The sequence below is a fragment of the Trichomycterus rosablanca genome, chromosome 15 (genome assembly GCF_030014385.1).
Source record: "Trichomycterus rosablanca isolate fTriRos1 chromosome 15, fTriRos1.hap1, whole genome shotgun sequence".
NCBI classification, from domain to species: Eukaryota; Metazoa; Chordata; class Actinopteri; order Siluriformes; family Trichomycteridae; genus Trichomycterus; species Trichomycterus rosablanca.
The window spans coordinates 2,277,019-2,299,285 of record NC_086002.1 but is presented as its reverse complement, the minus strand read 5'-3'; the positions used below and the strand labels follow the sequence as shown (position 1 = coordinate 2,299,285).

Genomic DNA, 22,267 nt, shown 5'->3' with positions numbered 1-22,267 from the left:
CACATGCCCTTCCGAAACATGACCAGTGGCCAACTGCATCTTTTTACCTGCACGAGACGAGTTCATATGCGAATCAGCTTTGTGTACGGAGAGCCACACCCTGAACAACGCATTATTCCTCGACTCTGTGCAGGCGCCATCAACCAGCCAGCAGAGGTCATAATCGCATCAGTTATGAGCTCCCTATCCGGCTCCCTCCCTGGATGAACAACGGCCAAACATTGTTCATGTGGCTGCTCAGCCCAGCCAGATGGCAGAGCTAACATTCGATACGATGTATTTGAAATCCCAGCTCTGGTGTGCTAGTGTATTTTACCGCTGCGCCACCTGAGTGGCCTCTTCAATTTTCTTTATTATTTTGTCATTCTCTTACTGTTCTCTTCACTTTTCCATTCTTATTCATACTCTTGTTTTCTCATTTTTCTGTTCCTCTTTTCTTTCCTCTGGTTCTCGTTACTTTTTCCTCCTGTTTTGTTAACCGTCGTGCTCAGAGCAATAATCACAGTAGCTGTACATTTCCATTTGAAGTCACTTTCAGGAATTACAAACACAGCAGGATGTTTTTCTCGGCTCTTCTGCCTCAGTAGCGCCATGCAGCAGCAACGCTTTCACAGTCTGAGCTGGAAAACAGATGTGAACCCCTGTATCAAACAGCTGATGAGAATTTTAGACCTTTTTGGGATTTCTTGCATGACAACCTCTTCTCAGGACATGCCACAGTATGTCAAATAGGTAAAGTGGTGCACAGCTACAACCCACACCTCCAAATCTCATCTTATAAATCGGGACACCTGATTTTTGGAGAGAGATTCATGTTGTTTCCCTAGGTGGACGATAACTGAACGAATAGTGACCCCCCTAACTCACTTTTTTAAACTGCTTATCCAATCAGGGTTGCGTGGGTGCTGGAGCCTATCCCAGCTTTTCAATGGGCGCAAGGCACACAGTAACACCCTGGACAGGGAACCAGTCATACACACACATTCACCTATAGGGCAATTCAGTGTCTCCAATTAACCTTGTTTGTTTTATTAGGATTTTAACGTCATGTTTTACACTTTGGTTACATTCATGACAGGAACGGTAGTTACTCATTACACAAGGTTCATCAGTTCACAAGTTTAATATCTAACACAGTCATGGACAATTTTGTATCTCCAATTTACCTCACTTGCACGTCTTTGGACTGTGGGAGGAAACCGGCGCTCCCGGAGGAAACCCACGCAGACACGGGGAGAACATGCAAACTCCACACAGAAAGGACCCGGACCGCCCCACCTGGGGATCGAACCCAGGACCTTCTTGCTGTGAGGCGATAGTGCTACCCACCGTGCCGCCCCGAATGGTGACCCGCTGACCGGTTGCTAACATTTTTATGATGATCTTAATTCAGAGCTGTGAAGATTCCTGATCGCAGCTTCAGATTCATTCATATCTGCTTATACTTGACGATAAATGAATGTGAATAAAACACAAACCTTAAACCAGGCCGACGTTTTTATTTCCACTGGAAAACGATGCTGCACAAGTTCTACGATTATGCAAAGATGACGTTTTATTTTCCCCATCGTTTCATGTTTGTATTTGATCTGTATGGAAATAATTCAGAACTGCATTTTCCTCTTTTGAATCTTGTATTTAAAAGATTTGTACGTCTGAATGCATTCAAATAAACCAAATCCTGCTGTAAAAAAAAAACACGCCTCGTGTTCTATTGTCAATAATCGTTGGTAGAATTTAATATCAGTCTATGAGCACCAGAGGAAGTTCTGTAACTGTACTGAGAGAAGAACAAGACCAAACAAAGTCAAGGTCATGGTGGGTGCAGTGCTACATGGAAACACTGGCCACAGGATCACTGTTTGTTGTTCCCATGATGTCAAGCACTGAGGAATGTAGGATTTAAAATCCTGCCACAGGTACACTCCCAATTAACTCAGGTTATGTCAATTAGCCAATCAGAAGCCTCGAAAGCCATGATATCATCTGGAATTTTCCAACCTATTAACAGTCACAGTCGTCTGGTAAAACAATAAATAATACTTATAATAAGAATAATCATAATAAGTAATAAGAAGAAAAAGAGAAAGAAGAAAAACACACAGCAGAAGTGTGGGTGCTGCACAGCTTCAGGGTCCTCGGGATGTGGATTTGATTCTTACCTCGGAACACTGAGAGGAATCAGGAGCCAAAGCTACAAGGTTAAATAACATTATAAACCAATAAATCTACAACATCAAGTTATAAAGTAAGTTGGTGTCTTCATATTTTTGACCAGAAATGCAACAAATTAAACAGTCAAAGAACTCAAATCTGGATTTTTTTTTTATACTTACAGAGCTGTAGTAGGTGCAATCTGTAGATATACAATGACTGACTGTAGCTCACCTGCTCCTATTCACACACCAGTCTCAATCAACCAGTTCACTCCTTTCAAAACAGGTAAACACCCCTAACACACCCACACCATTATATTACTGAGGCTGTCATTATTTAACTAGACCTGACCCTGACCGCTAATGCCCGGTTCACACTACACGATTTTTGCCCTGATTTTCGCTCGCCATCTGGTCGGCGCTAGATTTGCCGGCTCGGGAACAATTCGGCGTTCGCTCGGCGATCGAAACTCGGCTCTCGATCGCTATGTGTGAACTGTTCAACAACTCGATCCGAGCGACCGAAACGAGATTTCTAGCATGTCGAATATCTGAATCTGAGTTGCCTGACTGGCAATGAGTGCTGTGTCGAACAGCCAATGATACGGTGTGAGGGAAAACGCAGGAGAGGAGTGTAAACAGGTTGGACAGGGGGATAATATAGTTTATATCAGAATACATCAGCACACACACAAGCTTTACAGTATTTCTGACCTTATCGTTCTCTACAAAACACCCACGCTGCATTGCAAACAATATTTATTAACCTCCAGCTCACTATACAACAATCCATACTGCTCACGTAGCCAAATCCACTCAGATTCATTTATTTTTTCTCCTTGATTTTACGCTGCACATCTTTAATCGCTCGCTTCTTGTTGACGTGCATTTTTGGACCTGGTATCATAAAACCCCTCGTCACTTCTCGCGTTTGTTTTCGTGACAGAACGTAGTTTGGGAGAGCAGAGGAGCTCGCCTGTGATTCCAGTTGGTGATAGATGGTGTAGTGTGTGACCCCCTATCGCCGATCAGTCGTGTAGTGTGAAATACACACCGACTTGAAAGACTCCCGATTACAAGAGATCCAGTCGTGTAGTGTGAACTGTACAGCGACCCGACCACTTGGAAAGTCGTGTAGTGAGAACTTGGCACCTGGTCATGCGCTGGTCCTGTCGAGCACCTCGATGCCTGAAAATCTAAACCTAAAGAACCTTTTCTGTCTCTCTGATATGTTGATCAAATCCAGACTCGGAACCGAACAGAGCAGCGATCCTGGTCCAGAGAGGAAAAAAAGACCACAGTAGGCCAGCATACGGTCGACATTTCTCCACCAATTCTTTACTTTCTGGTGTAAAATGAGTGCAGTGAACAGATTTACACATGATGCAAAATTCAAGAAGCATATATGAAAGGTGATAGTCTAACAAATTCTCAAACCGAGAACAAAAGAGGTGTGTTGGGAGGGCCTGAGCCATCCCGAAACCTTTGGTACATTCAGTGCAAGTAGAAACATGGACATGAAATAGCATAATTTGGGTAGAGGGGTGGAGGTGGATCCATGATTGAGGCACACTACAATAAACCAACAATCTTAACAGGTTCGAGAGTTTCTTCCAAGTTCCATCCGGCCTGTCTGAACAGTTTTTATCAGACCTCGATTATAAAAACATTCAGTAATCGCGATAAGCATAAGATCCACGCATGGGACGGCAGTGTTGCTAGAAATCCAGGGAATGTAAGTGCAAGCTGGGATGAAGACGACGTTCTTCATCATGTTCCTTCAGAAAAGGTGAATTAGAAAAGCAAAGCTTGTGCGCCGCCGCTACGCCTTTATTAACACTTCAGAACTGAAATTTGACTGGTGGGTAGTTCCTAAATGTTCTTGAGATGTTTGAAAAACGATCCACCTGCTGCACTGAAGGCCCTGATTTGCTAAAATTGGGTTTGTGAACAAACGTGCCAACCAAAATTTGTGTCTTTGAGTCTCACGTGACTAAAAACAACCCAACGTAGTGTGTATAAAAGTGCATCATTCTGATCTGCATACTTGATTTGGCGGTTTTTACGCTGGCTGCCCCTCGTGACACGAGTGTGTTCGAAAAACCTAGGGAGGTGAGGCAGCATCGGATGCTCCCTCGTTCTTGAGTCAAAATAGCGTTGAAATTTTAAGATACCTTACTAGACAACATATAAAGGCATCTAGGATTTCGAACAGCCTCCTTCCCGGAGCGCACGTATTATTATTATTTTTTTATTATTGTTTTTTCCCCCCCTTTTAGCGCATCCAATTGTTCAATTTTGCATCGCGCTTCCTCTCTGTCTATGCCGAACCCCGTCCTGACCGAGGAGATCGAAGCTGACCCGTATCCCCTCCGAAACACGAGCAGCAGCCGGATGCATCTTTGCCACTCGCACATCGATGAGTTTGGTGCCACCTAGCGTCGCATGCGGAGAGACGCACCCTAAGGGCGCTCTTCCTCATCTCTTGTGCAGGCGCCTCTAATCAGCCGGAGACCCACATCCGGTTCTTTGTCCCACCCCCCATATGAGAAACCGCCCAATCGTTGCTCGTACAGCCACCCAGCCTCGAACCGGTGAGGCAGAGCTGGATTTGATACTACATACTCAATCCCCAGACATAGCCAAATACGTCTGTAAATACACTATCATCCATATAATAAATGTCGACTAAAGCATAAGCAGTTTCCTGGCTGCAGTCAGAGACGTCTGGTGTTTATCACTTCTTAACTTTCCAAGCAATAAATAATTTTAAACTGTGCGTGTGTGTGTGTGTGTGTGTGTGTGTGTTACTTTGCCAGAACCCCAGAGCTATTTGCATAAATTAACCCTTATTTACATGTCATTGTTTTTGCATCTTATTTGTGTGGACACCCCGGGTTCCTCCTCTTCACTACAACCCCGCTGAACCATGTCATAGTGGAGCAGCAAGCTCCAAACTGGGTTAAACAATTCAATACTTCTACTCAATAATTCAGGAGGGGTGTCCAAACACTTTTGGTAATATCGTGTACGTTGGCTGCCGTATTCAGAGATTGATCCTGCATTATTAAGCAGAACCTTCATCCGTTCTTTGAGACGCTTTGTTTGGAGCAGATGTTTAGGTCTAGGTGCTGCATCATCCTCATCTCACGCCATCTAGTGGATGTTTTGTAACTGAATAACCCAAAGAATCGTGTATGAGGCATAAATATACGGTAGCTAACCATGTAGAAATGTGCGTTCGACCAACAAACTGAGATATATCTATAGCACGCGACGCTTGAGCGGACCTAAGAGAGCGGCGGCATTTGAGACGAAGCCGTTTATAAAAAAAGACGTTTGCAGAAGTATTCGGACGGCGGGACCGGCGCTTCCACCAGGAGTTACAACACATCCGAGCAGATCCACGTCACTCAGCACGGCAGCACAGGGTCATCCAATCCAACCACTCGTCATGTGCTCACTCCAGCACAAATTCAGGCCTCATGATCCACGCTCAAGTAAAAGGCATCATCTAACCCCGACACACAGCTCTCTGAGGATTGTAGCACCTCCCAGAGGTGTTTCTCCGCTCCATCTTAGTAGTTTTAGCCCCTAAAGGTCGTCCTAAATTCCCGAAGAATGCTCTAGGCTGGCATGTTCCACTTCACTCCAAGCCGAAAGTGCTGGTCTCCTCCACGGCGGTCAGCAGCTTCTCGTACAGCATGGAGAAGGACGGGTACGGAGGCAGGTCGAGCCGATTAAAGCACGTGTGAGCCCTGTAGGAACGACATGTGGGAACAGTTCAGGCACAGATGGTTCAAGGCTTCATGCACTTCACGCACCAGTCGAGTTTGCGTTCCTCACCAGCAGGACTTTTGCACATTTACCCACTAAGCTTAGTACAGTGGGTGCTAGGGCCTTTTCTAACGCTGCACCCAAACTTTGGAACACGCTTCCCCCTCATATTAGGGCTTTAAATTCTACAGCAGAGTTCAAAACTTTATTTTTAAATCATCCTTTTCTTGTTAACTGTATTTGATTTGGTGTTGTTGACTGTGATTGTGAATATGTTGATTGATTGACTGCTGATTGTGTACTGTAAGGTGACCTTGAGTGTCATGAAAGGTGCCTATAAATAAAATGTATTATTATCTCATTTCCAAAAGATAGAAGACGCCCTGTTTCATTAGTGGAATTTGTACTATCATTTAATAAAAGGTTCTAGGGACAAAAAAATGGTGACGTTGATTGGCGCCGCTTTCTGGGGTGGAGGAACTGCATTCCTGTCTAATCTATCAAACAGCCAATCCCAAACATCTGAGAGCTTATGCAATTGGACGTGGGTGGACAGTGTACCAGTACTAGCGGACCCCTAGATGCGAGTGCTGTTGTGCATATACGTAAAATGCCCTGCAATGAACTGGCACACTATCTAGGATGTATTGTGACCTTGTGCCCTGCGTTAAGATGTTAGCTTAGCAGACCCACCATGGCAGAGACCCAGAATCAAGTCTCCGTGGTGTCAATAGGCGCTCTGCAGACACAATTCGATGTGTCTGAGGGAGGAAAGTCAATGCCTATGCACCACTGATTACTAATGCCTGGTTACGGCCCCCTGGATGAGTGGTGAAAGAATACTTGAACTGAGGGGGGTCGTGTGCTAGTCTGCGGACCTTCTTGGCCAACGTGGACGATGTGCATTAGGAACGGGTTGACGGCGCAGTGGTGGAAATTGGACATGCACTGAAAAAATAAGATAAGATTCCTTTATTGATCCCCATGGGGGAAATTTAAGAATAAGACTATTTATATATATAAAATAAGTCTATTGCTATAAAACAGCAAACACATCTTAGTTACCTGGGTAACGAGGTGATCTTGCCCCATTTCTCCACGCAGAAGCGACGAGGGCCGTTGCTACCCCTGAGTGAGGCGAAGCCCTCATACGGAATGCTGGATGTTCCTGTCACAAACTGACATCAACAAGGCAGGATAAAGTACTGCAGCCTAATCTGGGTAACAGTATGTGTGTGAAGCCCCATTCGGATTGGACTAGTGTAATGACTTCATTTTTAGCCGAATCGGCGGGGGTCGGGTTACTTTTGGTAGAATCTCTTAAGAACTTTGACAGTCTGGGTGGTAGAACTTGCTCTACATCCTCTCGTTATAACTTGGGTGTAATGGTCAGGTCACATCTCACCCCATACCCGCAAGATTCATGCAGGATTCTTAACCAAGGTAGAACAATACTGTAGCTTATAAGGCACAAACCAAAAGGGCTAAGGGGAAATGATCAAAATAAAATAATAGAGGGAACATACTGGGCAGCCGGCGCCCAGCATGGCTCCATATGTGGGACCTGCTCGGTTGTGATGGAGAAAAACATAGGAACGTATTTTTCTCCGACCAGGATCGTTCGATTACCTTCCAAACGTGAGTTTCAAGTCGCGCCCCTGATAAACACATCCGATCCGAATAGGGCCTTCAGGCTGCGGTTTATGATCGCATGAGTTTGGACCTACCTGAAGCAGCCTCAGCCTCTGCTCGTTGTTAAATCTCTCCACCGCCGCCCAGAACCAGCGAATGACGATGTGGTTGTCGTGGTAACCTACACAGATCCGTCAATGAGCAGAGGTCCAGTTGTTAGAGACATGTCGCGGCAGTCTCGGGTATATACACGTTCGGTGGGCATGAAGCTCTGGCGACTTCGCTGTGTCCGTATCAATAGGGCTGGTTTAAATGCAACGATTAAACTAACACGGTGGCTAAAGGCCTCGGCGTACTTCATGCGGAGACGACGTTCGCCTGGCTTCGGCGACCGATGTGACGTAATCGCGGAAAAAAACGAACAACCGCGGACGTGGAAGCTGGGCGAACTCCGCGGGCGACGTCACGCCGCGACAACACCTGTGATTGGTCGGTTAAAAAAAGAGGCGTGTCATGAAAACGAACACGGATTTTGAGGAGCGTCTCAACTGTGATCGTCGGCTGCGTCCGAAATCACGACTTTCATACTGAACAGTACGCAGTTATTAATCATTATTAAGCATTTATTAAACAGTACACGAAAAGTACCCGGATAATCTGCTGCTCGGGCAGCATTTTTGTGTATGCAAACACAGCGCACTCGCATACTGAAAGAGCTTCTGTACCGGCCAAGCAGTGCGCACTACCTCCATTTACTTACTCTGCGATTTTGGACACTAAATTTAAATTACATTAATTTGTCTTTAACCGCGTCACATGCAGCTGCGGAGCAGACGCGACAGGCAAAACGAAACCGCTAGAAGTATGCCAGCTTGTAAGCATCGCGTGACGCTCGCGAACTTAGTTTCGCTGGAAGTATGCTGAGACCTTGAGTGTGTAGCACTGTCGCCTCACAGCAAGAAGGTCCTGGGTTCGATCCCTAGGCGGGGCGGTCCGGGTCCTTTCTGCGTGGAGTTCGCATGTTCTCCCCGTGCCTGCGTGGGTTTACTCCGGGTGCTCCGGTTTCCTCCCACAGTCCAAAAACATGCAAGTGAGGTGAATTGGAGACACTAAATTATCCATGACTGTGTTCGGTATAACCTTGTGAGCTGATGAATCTTGTGTAATGAGTAACTACCGTTCCCGTCATGACTGTAAACAAAGTGTAAAACATGACGTTAAAATCCTAATAAACAAACATAACTTTTAAAATCCTACTAATTCATTTTAAACAGCGCCAGAAAATAGCTGAAACTCCCGACTCCTAATTGTTTGTTTGTTTGTTTATTAGGATTTTAACGTCATGTTTTACACTTTTGGTTACATTCATGACAGGAAACGGTAGTTTATCTTCACACAAGGTTCTTCAGTTCACAAGGTTATATCGAACACAGTCATGGACAATTTTAGTATCTCCAATTCACCTCACTTGCATGTTTTTGGACTGTGGGAGGAAACCGGAGCACCCGGAGTAAACCCACGCAGGCACGGGGAGAACATGCAAACTCCACACAGAAAGGACCCGGACCGCCACACCTGGGGATCGAACCCAGGACCTTCTTGCTGTGAGGAGACAGTGCTACCCACTTAGCCACCGTGCCGCCCGACTCCTAATTGACTGCCTATATACAGTATTTACCCATCATTCCCTTCTGTCCTCTTAGATTAATCCTCACACTCACCTCCTCCCCATTCACTCCACAGCTCTACACATTTCCTTTTTTTTTTCTAGATAAATAAATAAATAAAAGGTGAAGGGGGTGAAGGGAAGCCACCACAAACATCCCTCCCCCCCTCTTCCACTCTCATAATCACTCTTCATTCACTACGGGTGAAGGTGCGGCCTGCGCTCGTAAACAACGGTTTAAACCTCCTGCCACACTGCCTGCATTTCAGGCGACTCCACAGAGGGTGAACATCACAGGGTTGAATCGAAAACCTAGTGAGCTGCCTCAATAGAGAGGATTCTAATAAGTCATCGACTTATTTGAACGCGCTACTCGGACAGTGGTAACATCGGGTTTCGCTTACTAAGCTAACACAGTCAGCATCATGCCATTCAAACCAGTGTGTACCGAAAACGGTTAAACTGTCCCTGACCAGCCCAAACTTGCAAATAAAAACACTTTTGTACGTTTATACAAATTAAAAATCAATGATGATTTATTTACGTTTCAAAGTAAGTCAGTTCTTTGCTTCGCATCGTCCGCACGCAGGACGACGTAAAATGCGTCCATGTAGAGAGCGCACTAGGTTTTCTGACACACCCACAATAAAGTTTCGTCCTGCTTAATTACCTCCTCGATATTCCGTATTATTCCTCCAGTCTGCCAGATCGATCTCTGCTGTTCCGGCAATCACCAGCTCCAACTCCCGCGCATCGAACACGGACACGAGTCGAGCATCCACCACCTGCGCACACGCACGTGCACAAAAAGACGTGAACGTAAAGGAATTCAAGGCCTGTGCAACAATCCTGGGACGAACTGGAACGGGATGGACCACTGAAGTCGTGTCGGCGTTCTGTAGGCCACGCCATGTTGTTGTGCCCGTATCTGGCAACCCGGGTCTAAGAGAAGTTTTGAATGGGAGATATGAACGGAGATTTCGCAGATCGCCTCTCTCGCATCCTGTAGTCATAAAAAACGTTCCAGAGCTGTTAGGTTTTGTTTTATGGAGATTCTTCTGTCTATTATCGCCGGATCCTCTGAATTATGACGTCGTTAAAGAGCCTCTTAATGTTTTCATTTTTTTTTCTTGTATGAGCCCCTTAAATGAGAGCACGAAGCAGCGCGACTCACCCGCGTAACAAGTTTTGGTTGATATTTTTAGTAGCTAGCTACGTACATTAAAGTAGAAAGCGAGGACGGTCGGGTGTTACGCCTTCGGTCGTACTCAACAGAAGCGGGCCGCTCGTTCCGTTGTTTCGGTTGGTGCAGTTCAGCGACGTCTAATTAATGCGCAGTGGCGTCAGCTTTCGTGTAGCGTGATTAGTATTACGACCCTTTAACCGCCTCGTAATTCAGAGGATCCGGTGACGAAACGTACAGGGTTCAGCACAGGATGCGTTAGAGTCGATTTTTTTGAAAACCCCGTTCAAATGTCCCACAGGAAATCTGACTTAGACCCGGGTCTCCAAATATGGGCATAACGAGGACTACAGGATGACGCACGACTTCAGTGGTCTATTGCGAGTTGGACCAGCCTCCAAAACCTTGTGGAACACCTTCCCAGAAGATTAGTGGCGGCTATTGTGATCTAATGCTCATTGGTTTGGACTGGAACAGCCAACAAGGATAACAACAAGATATAGTTTCACTGATATACATTTACAGCTGAGCGTCCAGTTGTGACCACATGTGGTCGAACTAGATCCCTGAACAAGCCTGTACCTCATAGAAGCCCCGCACCAAACTCTCAGTCTGCTGGACCACGCCCCTCTCTATCCTCCACTTCACCATGCGCTCGATGTACTCCTTCTTGTTCTTCTCCGACACTGGGATGTTGGCACCGCCAGGTTTCAGCTCGCGCTCCGTGATCTAACAGAAGCACAGACATGCCGGTCTGCTCTGATATTCAGCATGTAGCCCTGTGGGTCAGTTCAGGGTGCAAGGCTTCGTTTCACACACCTGTCCGAACACCTCCTCGTTTACTGTGAAGGTGAGGTCCAGCATGTCCTCTATGTCGTTGTCCTTCATCCACTGCAGGCTCTGATGGAATTCTTCATCCAGGTACTCTAAATCACTCAGATCACACGGACTACACACACACACACACACACACCGAGTATTAAATATACAAGCACATACACCGATCAGGCAGAACATTAAGACCTCTGACAGGTGAAGTGAATAACACTGATTATCTCTTCGTCACGGCACCTGTTAGTGGGGGGGGGGGGGGGTGTCCCGGTCTGCAGTGGTCAGTATCTATTAAAAGTGGTCCAAGGAAGGAACAGTGGTAAACCAGCGACCAGAACTTAATGCTGGTTCTGATAGAAAGGTGTCAGAATACACAGGGCATCGCAGTCTGTTGCGTACGGGGCAGCAAAAGGGGGACCAACACGATATTAGGAAGGTGGTCATAATGTTATGCCTGATCTGTGTACATTTTTGTATCTTGAATGCAGCCTAAAGTCGCTGGTGTGTTACTCACATGCGCAGCAGTCCTTTATAGAAAGGGCGTGTGAAGAAGGCGTCGAGCAGGTACTGGTGTATGAGAGCCAGACCCAGGATTCGGCCACTGAAACGAAACCTGAGAGGAGAAAACACAAGTATGAATGAGCCAGATCTCCGGTACTAACTGTACTAACCTTAAATTCACAGTTAGACTCATATAATAGAATAGAATAGAACAGAATGCCTTTATTGTCATTGCACAGTGCACAACAGAATATTTGAGCATCTCCTTGATGGTACATGTACTGTATGTACACACAGACGTATATATACACATGTATTTACAAATAAACAAATACACATCTAGATACAAAAATAAACGTGTGGTTTTAAGAACTTTACAGAACAAGAAGAAGGTTATTGCACAGTCACTATAAATTGCACATTATTTTCTAGGATGTAAAGTTTGAGAGTTGAGTGTTTTTATGGCGAAGGGGTAAAAGCTTTTTAGGAGTCTGGAGGTGCGGGCCTTGATACTCCTATAGCGCCTACCAGAGGGCAACAAGGAGAACAGGTTGCAACAAGGGTGAAATGACTCCTTGATGATGTTTGTGGCCCACACACTGGTTTATAAAAGTATTTAACCCCCATCCCGTTTTCTGTTGAACGACAAGTCAATATGTTGGTACTGGCAACTGGAATAGGCACCAGATAGAGAATTCATTTGCAAGGTTTTGAGGGAGGAACCCAAAAGGGAAAAGTGCCGGGTGGCCGCTAAGCTGGCGCAGCGATAAAAACGCACGCTAGCGCACCAGAGCTAGGATTTCGAATACATCGTATCGATTCTCAGCTCTGCCGTCCGGCTGGGCCGAGCGGCCACATGAACAACGATCGGCCTGTTCATATAACTGATGCAACTACGACCTCTGCTGGCTGACTGATGGCGCCTGCACAGAGGCGGGGAAGGAGTGCGCATCGGGGTGTGTCTCTCCGTACACAGGGCCGATTCACATATATGCCCTCGCCTAGTGTGGGTGACGAGATGCACACGGCTGCCGCCCACGTGCCGGAGGGGGGCGTGGGTTAGCTTCGTTCTCCACAAATCAGAACGGGGGTCGGCATTGGCGGAGAGGGCGCGTGATGCAATCGGGCAACTGGACACTAGGGCTAGGTAGGCTGTGATTAAACAGATCTACATCCACCTGGAGTAAATTAATGGTGGCATAGTCAGTCATTTGCACCTTATTTTATAGAAGATGGTATAACATTAGTGGATAATTCAAATATTTTGTGAGAATTTTGCTTTTTTTCTAGCAAGCTTACAAAACTATAGCAAATTTTTACAGTTAAGGGGTGTGAATACTTTTAAAATCTCACTATTTACTTTTATTCATTTCAGTAAATTGATAAATGCCTTTTTGACTTGACATAATACACACGACACAACCGGTACAAAATTCTAACTGAAGATCCACAGACCATTCGTGATGGTTGTCGACGAAGGCGGACATGGGGCTGATCTGGACGGTGTAGGTGTCGTTGGCCGAGTACTCGAACAGACCGTAGTAAGGGTTGAAGAGCTCACGGGACACCAGGAAGAAAAATTCTCTGGAAGGGCCGCTGTAGTCCAGCCTAGGAACACAAACACGGCAAGAAACGAGTGACTGTTCATGTGTTGAGAAGGTGCATGTTTATGGTATCAGCTCTCTCTCTTGCCGGTGCGAAGGTTGTGGAAGCGGCAAGAGCATTCCAATAGGGGAATTGGCACTCAGGTCTTTATGCTGATCAGATCTGCTGCATTCAACACATGAACTGCGAGGAACCACCATCAACCCAGTGCTATTAAACAGGCACTGATATACACATTTTTGGAGGCGGGATTAAATCACAGCGTATTTGTATACTTTATTTTATTGTTTAAAATAATGTCATCAGGGACTGTTGGCCCTCGGGCACTTTCACATTATACCAAACAGGACGTAGACCAAACAAATTTTTTCCATAAGAAATGAAGGGGAAGCCGCTCAGGTGGCGCAGCGGTAAAAAGAGACGCGCTGCAACCAGGGCTGGATTCTGAGAAACGTGGTATCGAATACAGCTTTGCTTTACCGGTTCGAAGCCGAGTGGCTATATGAGCAACGATTGGCCGGTCGCTCATGTGGGGTGGGGGGCGGGACAAAGAACCGGATGCGGGTCTCTCTCTGTCAGAATGCGATCGCGTTCTCTGCCGGCTGATTGGAGGCGCTTACACAGAGATGGGAGAGGGTGCCCTTAGGGTGTGTCTCTCCGCATGCAACGCTGGGTGGCGCCAAACTCGTCAATGTGTGGGTGGCAAAGATGCATCTGGCTGCTGCTCGTGTTTCGGAGGGGATACGGGTTAGCTTCGATCTCCTCGGTCAGGGCAGGGTTCGGCATAGACAGAGAGGAAGCACGATGCTAATTGAACAATTGGATGCGCTAAAAAAGGGGAGAAAAAGGGGTAAAAATTTAATTTAAAACAAAAAAACAAAAAAAAACAAAAAAAAAGAAATGAAGGGAAAATGATTAATCCATTCCCATAAAGAAAAATCCTATTGTTATTGGCATTATATTATTATTATTATTATTATATTATTGATTATACGTTGATGGGGTGGTATAAAATAATTTATAAAACGGATAGTTCTGGTCCTAGAATCTGATTGGCTGAGCTGCGTTCAAAGCCGTTGTAAAATCCCCGATATACATGCACCTATGACCACCTCACATCATTCCATATTAATACTAATTTTATAAATATAAATCACTAAAAATATTAATTTACTAAAAATATACTTTAAAAAACTAGGGCTGTCAAACGATTAAAATTTTTAATCGCGATTAATCTCATAATTTCATATAGTTAATCGCGATTAATCGCATTTAAAAAAAAAAAGAAGAAAACAAGGATTTTTAAGTGAAATGTTACAATTAAAATGGTGAACACATTTTATGCTAAATGTAGTGATGTTAAAAACTGCTGGGACAAGAGAAAGCTGTAATTCACTCACATACTAGGCAGAAATACTATCCAGCAGAGACCCCTGACTTCGTATATATGTCAGATTGTAGGTTAGAATTTCTCCAAATATTGTAGATCAGCGGTGCTTCAGGTGGGATAAGGCGTAGTTATTGTAACAGACTTTTCTGTGCTTGTATCGTGACATTTGATGGACGTTTCTACACGAAGTGAGTGTGTTTTGACCCCTTGGGGCTTCCATAGTTCATGGACTAGCATGCTTGGCTAACGCGATGACTCCAGCTGTCCGGTACCGTAACAGAAAAAGTAATAAAAGTTTTCTGCTCCCGACAACTTGTGAATATAGCGTGTATTTATTTCTTTATTAAGCAAGTGCATCACTACACGCTCGGTTACATTATGATAACAAACCGCAAATGAAAAACGCTGGTAAGTCTCAACATGAACTACGGATGACTCGCAGGGCCAAATAGAATTTGCGTTAACGGCACTATTTTTTTTTATCGCGTTAAATTGAGATTGCGTTAATGCGTTATTATCGCGTTAACTTCGACAGCCCTAAAAAAAAACACAAAATCACGTGAAAATTCACAGAGTTGTAGCGCGGGTTGTTCACTGAATGGTATCTGGTCGCACGCGAGTCGTATTCCAAACAAAGGTCGTATACCAAGCAAAATGTTTAGCGTCCAAACAGGACGTATAAAAAAGTTGGCCTTATTCCAAAGCAGACGTATACCGAGGTACCACGGTATCAAATCTCTCCTAGAAAAAAGTTTGGACACCACTGGTCTAGTGCACTAAAATTGACAGTAGGAATCTGCTTGGAAAAGACCTCAAACCCACCCACCCACCCAAAAATCCTTACTTGTACTATTTACATTCAATTCAAACATGGTTTCAAACAGAATTTAGAAATGAACCGAAGAGAAAATCCTCACCCTTCCTCTCCGACGAAGCTGACGTAAAGTTTACTTCGTTGGAGGTCCTTCCTGGAGTAGCACATGATCTGATTGAAGGCGTCTTCCAGCAGGTGGTCTCTGCGCATGATCAGCCTGATAGAAAACACACAGGGCTCAACATGTAGGAACTCCGATACACTTATAACCACATTCAGGGAAAATGGTCGTGCTGGTTTGGTTTGGTTTGGTGGATAAGAGAAGACTGTAAGACATAACATTATGACCACCTTCCTAAAATTGTGTTGGTCCCCACCTTTTGCTGCCAAAACAGCCGTGTGACTGTGATGCTCTGTGTATTCTGACACCTTTCTATCAGAACTTCATCAGCAGTTTGAGCTACACCAGCCTTCGCTCCCACTGTTCCTTCCTTGGAGCACTTTTGATAGATACTGACCACTGCAGACCGGGAACACTCCACAAGAGCTGCAGTTTTGGAGATGCTCTGACCCGGTCGTCTAGCCATCACAATTTGGCCCTCAGATCCTCACGCTCGCCCATTTTTCCTGCTTCTAACATCAACTTTGAGGATAAAATGTTCACTTGCTGAACACTAACCCCCCCCACTAACAGGTACCGTGATGAAGAGATACTCAGTGTTATTCACTTCACCTCTCAGTGCTCATAATGTTATGCCTGGTGCGATTGGTTTACATCAATGTTCCAAAAATAGTCCAACAGAACCGCTCCCCTTACTTGACCTTCCCGGGACCCTGTCCGTAGCCCTTTGTCTCGAGCTTGCGGTAGAAGTTGCGTAGTTTGGCCTCAAAGTCTCGTTTGTAAGGTGCAGGAGCACGGGCGTTGGCTCTCTGTGTGCCTGAGGGAGAAAGGTCAGAAAGGTCTGCTGTTAGAACCTGTAAACAAACTTCTGGGTTCTCTTCAAACACACACACACACACACACACACACACTGGGTCTGTAGAAACCCACCAGATGCCAAGTGATTCTGATCACGATAAAGCGCTGAAATGATAAATATGTGTATATATATATATACAGTATATGTGTATATTTAGTAATGGAATCACTCACCGGGCGAGTTCTGCGGAGACGAGGCCGGAGAGCCTCTCGGAGACTGACAGTAGCTGGGGTGCAGCAAGGCATGAGACGGCACGTATGACATCACTTCCTCTTCGAAGAGGCTGGGAAGGTGTGAACACAAATGAAAAGTGAAGGCGTGAGAGGCGTGTCGTCGTGTCTCGTTCAGCAGGAACGGTGTGGAAACCTTCAGTACCTGAGCAGGATGACCAGATCCGCATCGCTGGAGAGACGCACCAGGCCGGCCGCTCCTTCGTTGCGGATGAACTGAATCTTCTCCCTGCACGCGCGTAAATACAAGTAAAGAACGCCGATAGCATTTTAGGGCTGAACAGACCAATCGGGAGATTTAAAAAGCTCTGAATGCTCAACATGACACCGTTTTATTCATTTATAAAAAAATGAATTGAAACAATGGAGGAAACGACAGAGTTTGGACCTGCTTATGCCAAGTTCACACTACACGACCGGATCTCTTGTGATCGGGAGTCATTCTCTCACTACACGACTGATCGGTGATAGGGGGTCACACACTACACCATCCATCACCAACTGGAATCGCGGGCGAGCTTCTCTGCTCTCCCAAACTACGTTCAGTCACGAAAACAAACACGAGAAGTGACGAGGGGTTTAACGATACCACGTCCAAAAATGCACGTCAACAAGAAGCGAGCGATCAAAGTTTGTGCGCTGGTGTGCAGCGTAAAAGCAAAGAGGAAAAATAAATGAATCTGAGTGGATTTGGCAACGTGAACAGCTTGAAATATTGTTTGCAATGCAGTATTATGTTTTGTAGAGAACGATCAGGTCAGAAATACTGTAAAACTTGTGTGTGTGCTGATGTATTCTGATATAAACTATATTACGCCCCTGTCCCACCTGTTTACACTCCTCGCCTGCGTTTCCCCTCACACCGTAGCTTGCGTTCTCATTGCCTGTTCGACACAGCGCTCATCGCCAGTCGGCCAACTCGTATCCAGATATCCGACGTGCTATAAATCAAAGTTGTTGAGTAGTTCACACATAGCGATCGAGAGCCGGGTTTCGTGTAGTGTGAACCAGGCACGAGTCTAACAGAACTCTGTCCAACACCACAGCCCGTGTGTGTCTGAAGGAAAGAAGGTCGAACAGGGTTTCGCCAGTCTGATCAGGGCACCAGCACAAGTAGCAGAGGGACACACAGAGCACAGCGTGACTCTCTGCATGCTGTACGGCTCAATGTGAGAATCCACCGCTGACAAATGTAAAAAGGAAGCAGCGGGTGGTTGCACACGGCAGAAGACTTGGAATGTTTTGCTATTCTTTTGCGCAGAACATAGTGGTCAGTCATTACGGTCACACCCTGGACTGAATACCTGAGTGAATGATTCCTGTTGAACTCCGGCTGTCTCTCCTGCAGGATCTCGAATATGTTCGGCTGCCTCAGGAAGGCAACGATCTTCTCGTTGTAGGCTGCAAAGAAAGTGCAAAGCTCAGTCTGTGTGATTGTGATCCATTACGAGTCAAGAGAGTCGAGAGTCAAGAGAGGCTGTATTGTCATTTCAGCTATATACAAGTACATACTGAAACGAAACAACGTTCCTCCAGGACCAGGGTGCAACATAGAACAAAAAGTGCAAGATAGTACAGTACACAGTGCAGATAGACAACTAGGGATGTCCCGATCCGATATCAAAGATTGGAATCGGGCCCGAGCAAGGCATTTTTTAACTGATCGGTATCAGTTTTACTAAGGCCGATCCTTCGTTTTACATCAGCGGTCATGCAGGTGTCGTAAACGGAGAGTCCAACAGTGAAGTGTGACGTCTGCGATGCGAGCGTTTCACGAGGCGGTGGGAGCAGAGCTGCGTTCATTACTGTATGATTTTACTGTTTATATGGTGTGTGAGTCCAGGATCACTCCGGTTTACAAAACAATAACTTTTAATCCGAGTATGAAAACTTAAGGGACCATAACATACAGCACGAGTTACAAGACGGTGGCTCATAAACAAACCAGATATAATTTAACCAAACGATCTACCAATTTGATACGGCACCTAAAAAATAAACACTCGGCCGAATACAGCGAGTTTATTATTATATGATGAGAAGAGGAACCGGCAGAGACGCTGATTTTCCTCAAAAAGAACCTTCGCTTTATTTTGAGTGTTCTAGTTTTACTACTACAATGCTGCACTTAGTTTGTTTACATTTATTTTGTAAAAATAAAAGAACATTAAGCAATAGCTTGGATGCAGGCAATTTTTTTCCTACAGCACTGCAGAGCTATTCAGGTGTTAAACATGTATACTGGATTAATGTGAATAACTGTAATGTACTTGAAGTGTGCACTGTTTGAACAGTATTATCTAGTTCTTATCTAGACAATATCTAGAAAATACAAGTATCGGTTTGAGACTCGGTATCGGATCGGGATCAAAATTAATGATCGGGATCGGGAACAAAAAAACGTGATCGGGACGTCCCTATAGACAACAGTACAATAAATACAAAAAGACATTTCTAATCTAAAAAAGTAATTAAGGCAGACAAGACAAGACTAGAGACAAGTGTTGGTCAGTACATGATACTGAGCACTGCGACGAACGCTGTACCAACGAAGTGGTGTATGATGTGGTGTCTACATACTTTTGGCTATAAAGACAACATACTTACCGACAGGTACTATATCCTGGCCTCGACTGGCAGTGTTGAAGGTGTTGGAAGGCCGGGGCAGGACAGGAGGGCCGGCATGACGTGATTCGTCAACCACCTGGAGTAAACGTAGCGTATTACAGACCAAACTCTCCTACATACAAATATACGCTGGATCTGGTTCGCTGGGTCCCAACAGTGGCAATGTGACAGTGGTGGGGCTTAAATGAGCGACCTCTCGATCACTAGCCTACGCGACTTCACCGAACTACAGTTCCTAGGACTAATTCGAGTGCAAATGCTAGAAGGATGGGGGTAAATCTGGGTACCGACCTCTCCGGCACTGTGGCTGCGCTGGCGGCTCAGGTGCTGGCGGTGGGCGAGCAGGCCGCTGGGCCGGGCGCTCTGCAGGGGCAGCCGAGGGTCTATGAAGGTGGTGGCGCGGCAGTTGTGGTCCACGTAGAAAGGCTGGAAAGAGAGAAATAGTTCCGTGGCTAAAGGTCACATCTACAGTACAGCTGGTATATCAACTGTACCAGCTGCCTAAACGTCCTGGGTCAGGTGGAGGCACAACATCAAAACAGCTCTGACCCTCCAAGACATGGCCTCAATAAGACATCTGCAAGGGTCGTGTGGTATCAGTAACTCAGACTGAGTTTTCTTTTGAATCTTTTCACAATACAGGGCTCTAGACTAACGTTTTGCACTGGTTGCACTGGTGCACCTAACTTTTTTTCTTAGGTGCACCAGCACAAAAGTTAGGTGCACCCAAATTTTCGACCGCATCGCATTTAACACCGCAGTTTTACAGGTTCACTTTTTTCTTTTTCTTTTTTAATCACTGTCCAAACAGGCAATATTGACTTGGAAATAACTAACAATCTGGTCAACATGGCCTCGTCTGATGATCTGATTGCTGCTGCCTGACAATGAAGGGCAGTGGGGAGAGGGGGACACTTGGGCAGTGCATTTATCGAGGCATGTAATGTGTTTTATAGATGCATTGGGCTTTTTCATCCTTTCAATTCGAAATGTATTAGAACCAGTCACAAATATACTATTGCCGGCCATGGTCTTCTTTACAGTTAATTATAGTATTACAGACTAATTATAGCACACTTATAAAAATTATAAAAATAATAGAGTAAATGTGTATGTATGTGTGTATATCTATTTATATGTGTGTGTATATTTAAAATGATATGTATATGTTTGTGTGTGTGTTAGAGCGTAATCTTAAATACAGTGCATTATATTATCGGCTTTACTGGATCTTTTACACAGATTCCCAAAATCGCTTGCGGTGCACTCACTGCGTATTTTGACTACATGTATTGTAATATATTTTGGTCTTTTAGTTATTTTTATATTTTACTTTCACTATCGCGGCACTTTACCGCTAGCATTAGCCCCTTGCTACTGTAGAGGGTCGGCTCACCTAGCCGCTGTCCGGTGGGGATGCTGCGGGTCTTTTGCTGTGCGGTGGTGGAGGTGTGGGAATAAAGACACACGACAGGGTCGAGTCACTTTAACTGTTTAGTCAGGACTTAAGTGAGCGTTACAACACTTTACACCGCCGAGCTCCAGAACCCGAACAAAACTAAACTTACGGCAGAACGTCCGAACGCACGTGTATAAACCTGGTGCTGCATTCTGATTGGCTGAGCTGAATGTCGCTCACATATCACCGCTACAATATTGTCCCGCCCTTCGCTATCTCTGATTGGTTTAGACCATGATATTGGCCTAATGTGTGTCTGTTGTTGTTTTTTTCCCTCGGACGCCTGGTCGCACCGGTGCGACCTGAGATTTTTTTTAGTCGCACCATTGAGAAATTAGGTCGCATGTGCGACCAAATTGGTCGCACTCTAGAGCCCTGCAATATCATGTTCAGTAGGTGGTAAAAAAACTCATATTTCTCATTAAATCTGGCAGAACTTTGTAGTTCTACAATTACTGACTGTTGTCCATCTGTTTCTCTACATGCTTTGTTACCCCCTTTCATGCTGTTCTTCAATGGTCAGGACCCCCACAGGACCACCACAGAGCAGGTATTATTTAGGTGGTGGATCATTCTCAGCACTGCAGTGACACTGACATGGTGCTGGTGTGTTAGTGTGTGTTGTGCTGGTATGAGTGGATCAGACACAGCAGCGCTGCTGGAGTTTTTGAACACCTCACTGTCACTGCTGGACCGAGAATCGTCCACCGACCAAAAACATCCAGCCGACAGCGCCCCGTGGGCGGCGTCCTGTGACCACTGATGAAGGTCTAGAAGATGACCGACTCAAACAGCAGCAATAGATGAGCGATCGTCTCTGACTTTACCTCTACAAGGTGGACCGACTAGGTAGGCGTGTCTAATAGAGTGGACAGTGAGTGGACACGATATTTAAAAACTTAGAAACCGTTGGACTACAGTCAGTAATTGTAGAACTACAGTACAAAGTGCTTCTATATGGTAAGTGGAGCTGATAACATGGACAGTGAGATTAGAAACACGGAGGTGGTTTTAATGTTATGGCTGATCAGTGTACACATCAGTGACATTAGTCCGACCTTGCCGGTGTGGTCGTGTTTCATCTCCCAGCCGCGCGGCAGCTCCAGCTGTTTGTTGGCGAACAGGTTGAGGAAGGTGACCAGGTCGCGGTTGTGCTGGTAACGCTCCAAGTGATGCGCGTCCCGCCGCACCTTGCTGATCATGTGCTTCAGACACGTGTTGCTCGTAAACATGCGGTAGGCACTCTGAAGGAGACGGGAAGGACGAATGAGGAAACACATGCGACCACTGAATAAACATTCTGACATTTCACGCTGCCCTACTACTGACTACGTTTCCCAGACTGCCTTGCAGATTCCTCGTAGGGAAACGCAGACACGTCTACGTTGGGGAGGGCCGGGTGGAGAAACGTCTCC

General features: G+C 45.5%; 1 protein-coding gene across 4 annotated transcripts in view; it reads right to left on the bottom strand.

The window, feature by feature from the left end:
* Nucleotides 1-3,467: 3,467 nt before the first annotated feature.
* The window catches only part of hecw2b (HECT, C2 and WW domain containing E3 ubiquitin protein ligase 2b), a 57,064-nt gene continuing 38,264 nt past the window's right edge, over nucleotides 3,468-22,267 (bottom strand). For 2 of the 4 annotated variants that reach the window (XM_063010913.1, XM_063010914.1), the window contains exons 15-30: nucleotides 21,911-22,096; nucleotides 19,685-19,819; nucleotides 19,373-19,469; nucleotides 18,070-18,166; nucleotides 16,911-16,994; nucleotides 16,709-16,818; nucleotides 16,373-16,493; nucleotides 15,659-15,772; nucleotides 13,202-13,354; nucleotides 11,760-11,858; nucleotides 11,234-11,363; nucleotides 10,997-11,143; nucleotides 9,902-10,016; nucleotides 7,661-7,746; nucleotides 6,999-7,111; nucleotides 3,468-5,914 (exon numbers count right to left, since the gene is read on the bottom strand). In XM_063010913.1, coding sequence (XP_062866983.1) covers nucleotides 5,803-5,914; nucleotides 6,999-7,111; nucleotides 7,661-7,746; nucleotides 9,902-10,016; nucleotides 10,997-11,143; nucleotides 11,234-11,363; nucleotides 11,760-11,858; nucleotides 13,202-13,354; nucleotides 15,659-15,772; nucleotides 16,373-16,493; nucleotides 16,709-16,818; nucleotides 16,911-16,994; nucleotides 18,070-18,166; nucleotides 19,373-19,469; nucleotides 19,685-19,819; nucleotides 21,911-22,096 — 1,899 coding nt within the window. In that variant the 3' untranslated portion in view covers nucleotides 3,468-5,802. Of the gene's footprint in view, nucleotides 5,915-6,814; nucleotides 6,882-6,998; nucleotides 7,112-7,660; nucleotides 7,747-9,901; nucleotides 10,017-10,996; nucleotides 11,144-11,233; nucleotides 11,364-11,759; nucleotides 11,859-13,201; nucleotides 13,355-15,658; nucleotides 15,773-16,372; nucleotides 16,494-16,708; nucleotides 16,819-16,910; nucleotides 16,995-18,069; nucleotides 18,167-19,372; nucleotides 19,470-19,684; nucleotides 19,820-21,910; nucleotides 22,097-22,267 lie in introns of those variants that run through there. The other 2 variants (XM_063010915.1, XM_063010917.1) reach the window with 2 other exon arrangements.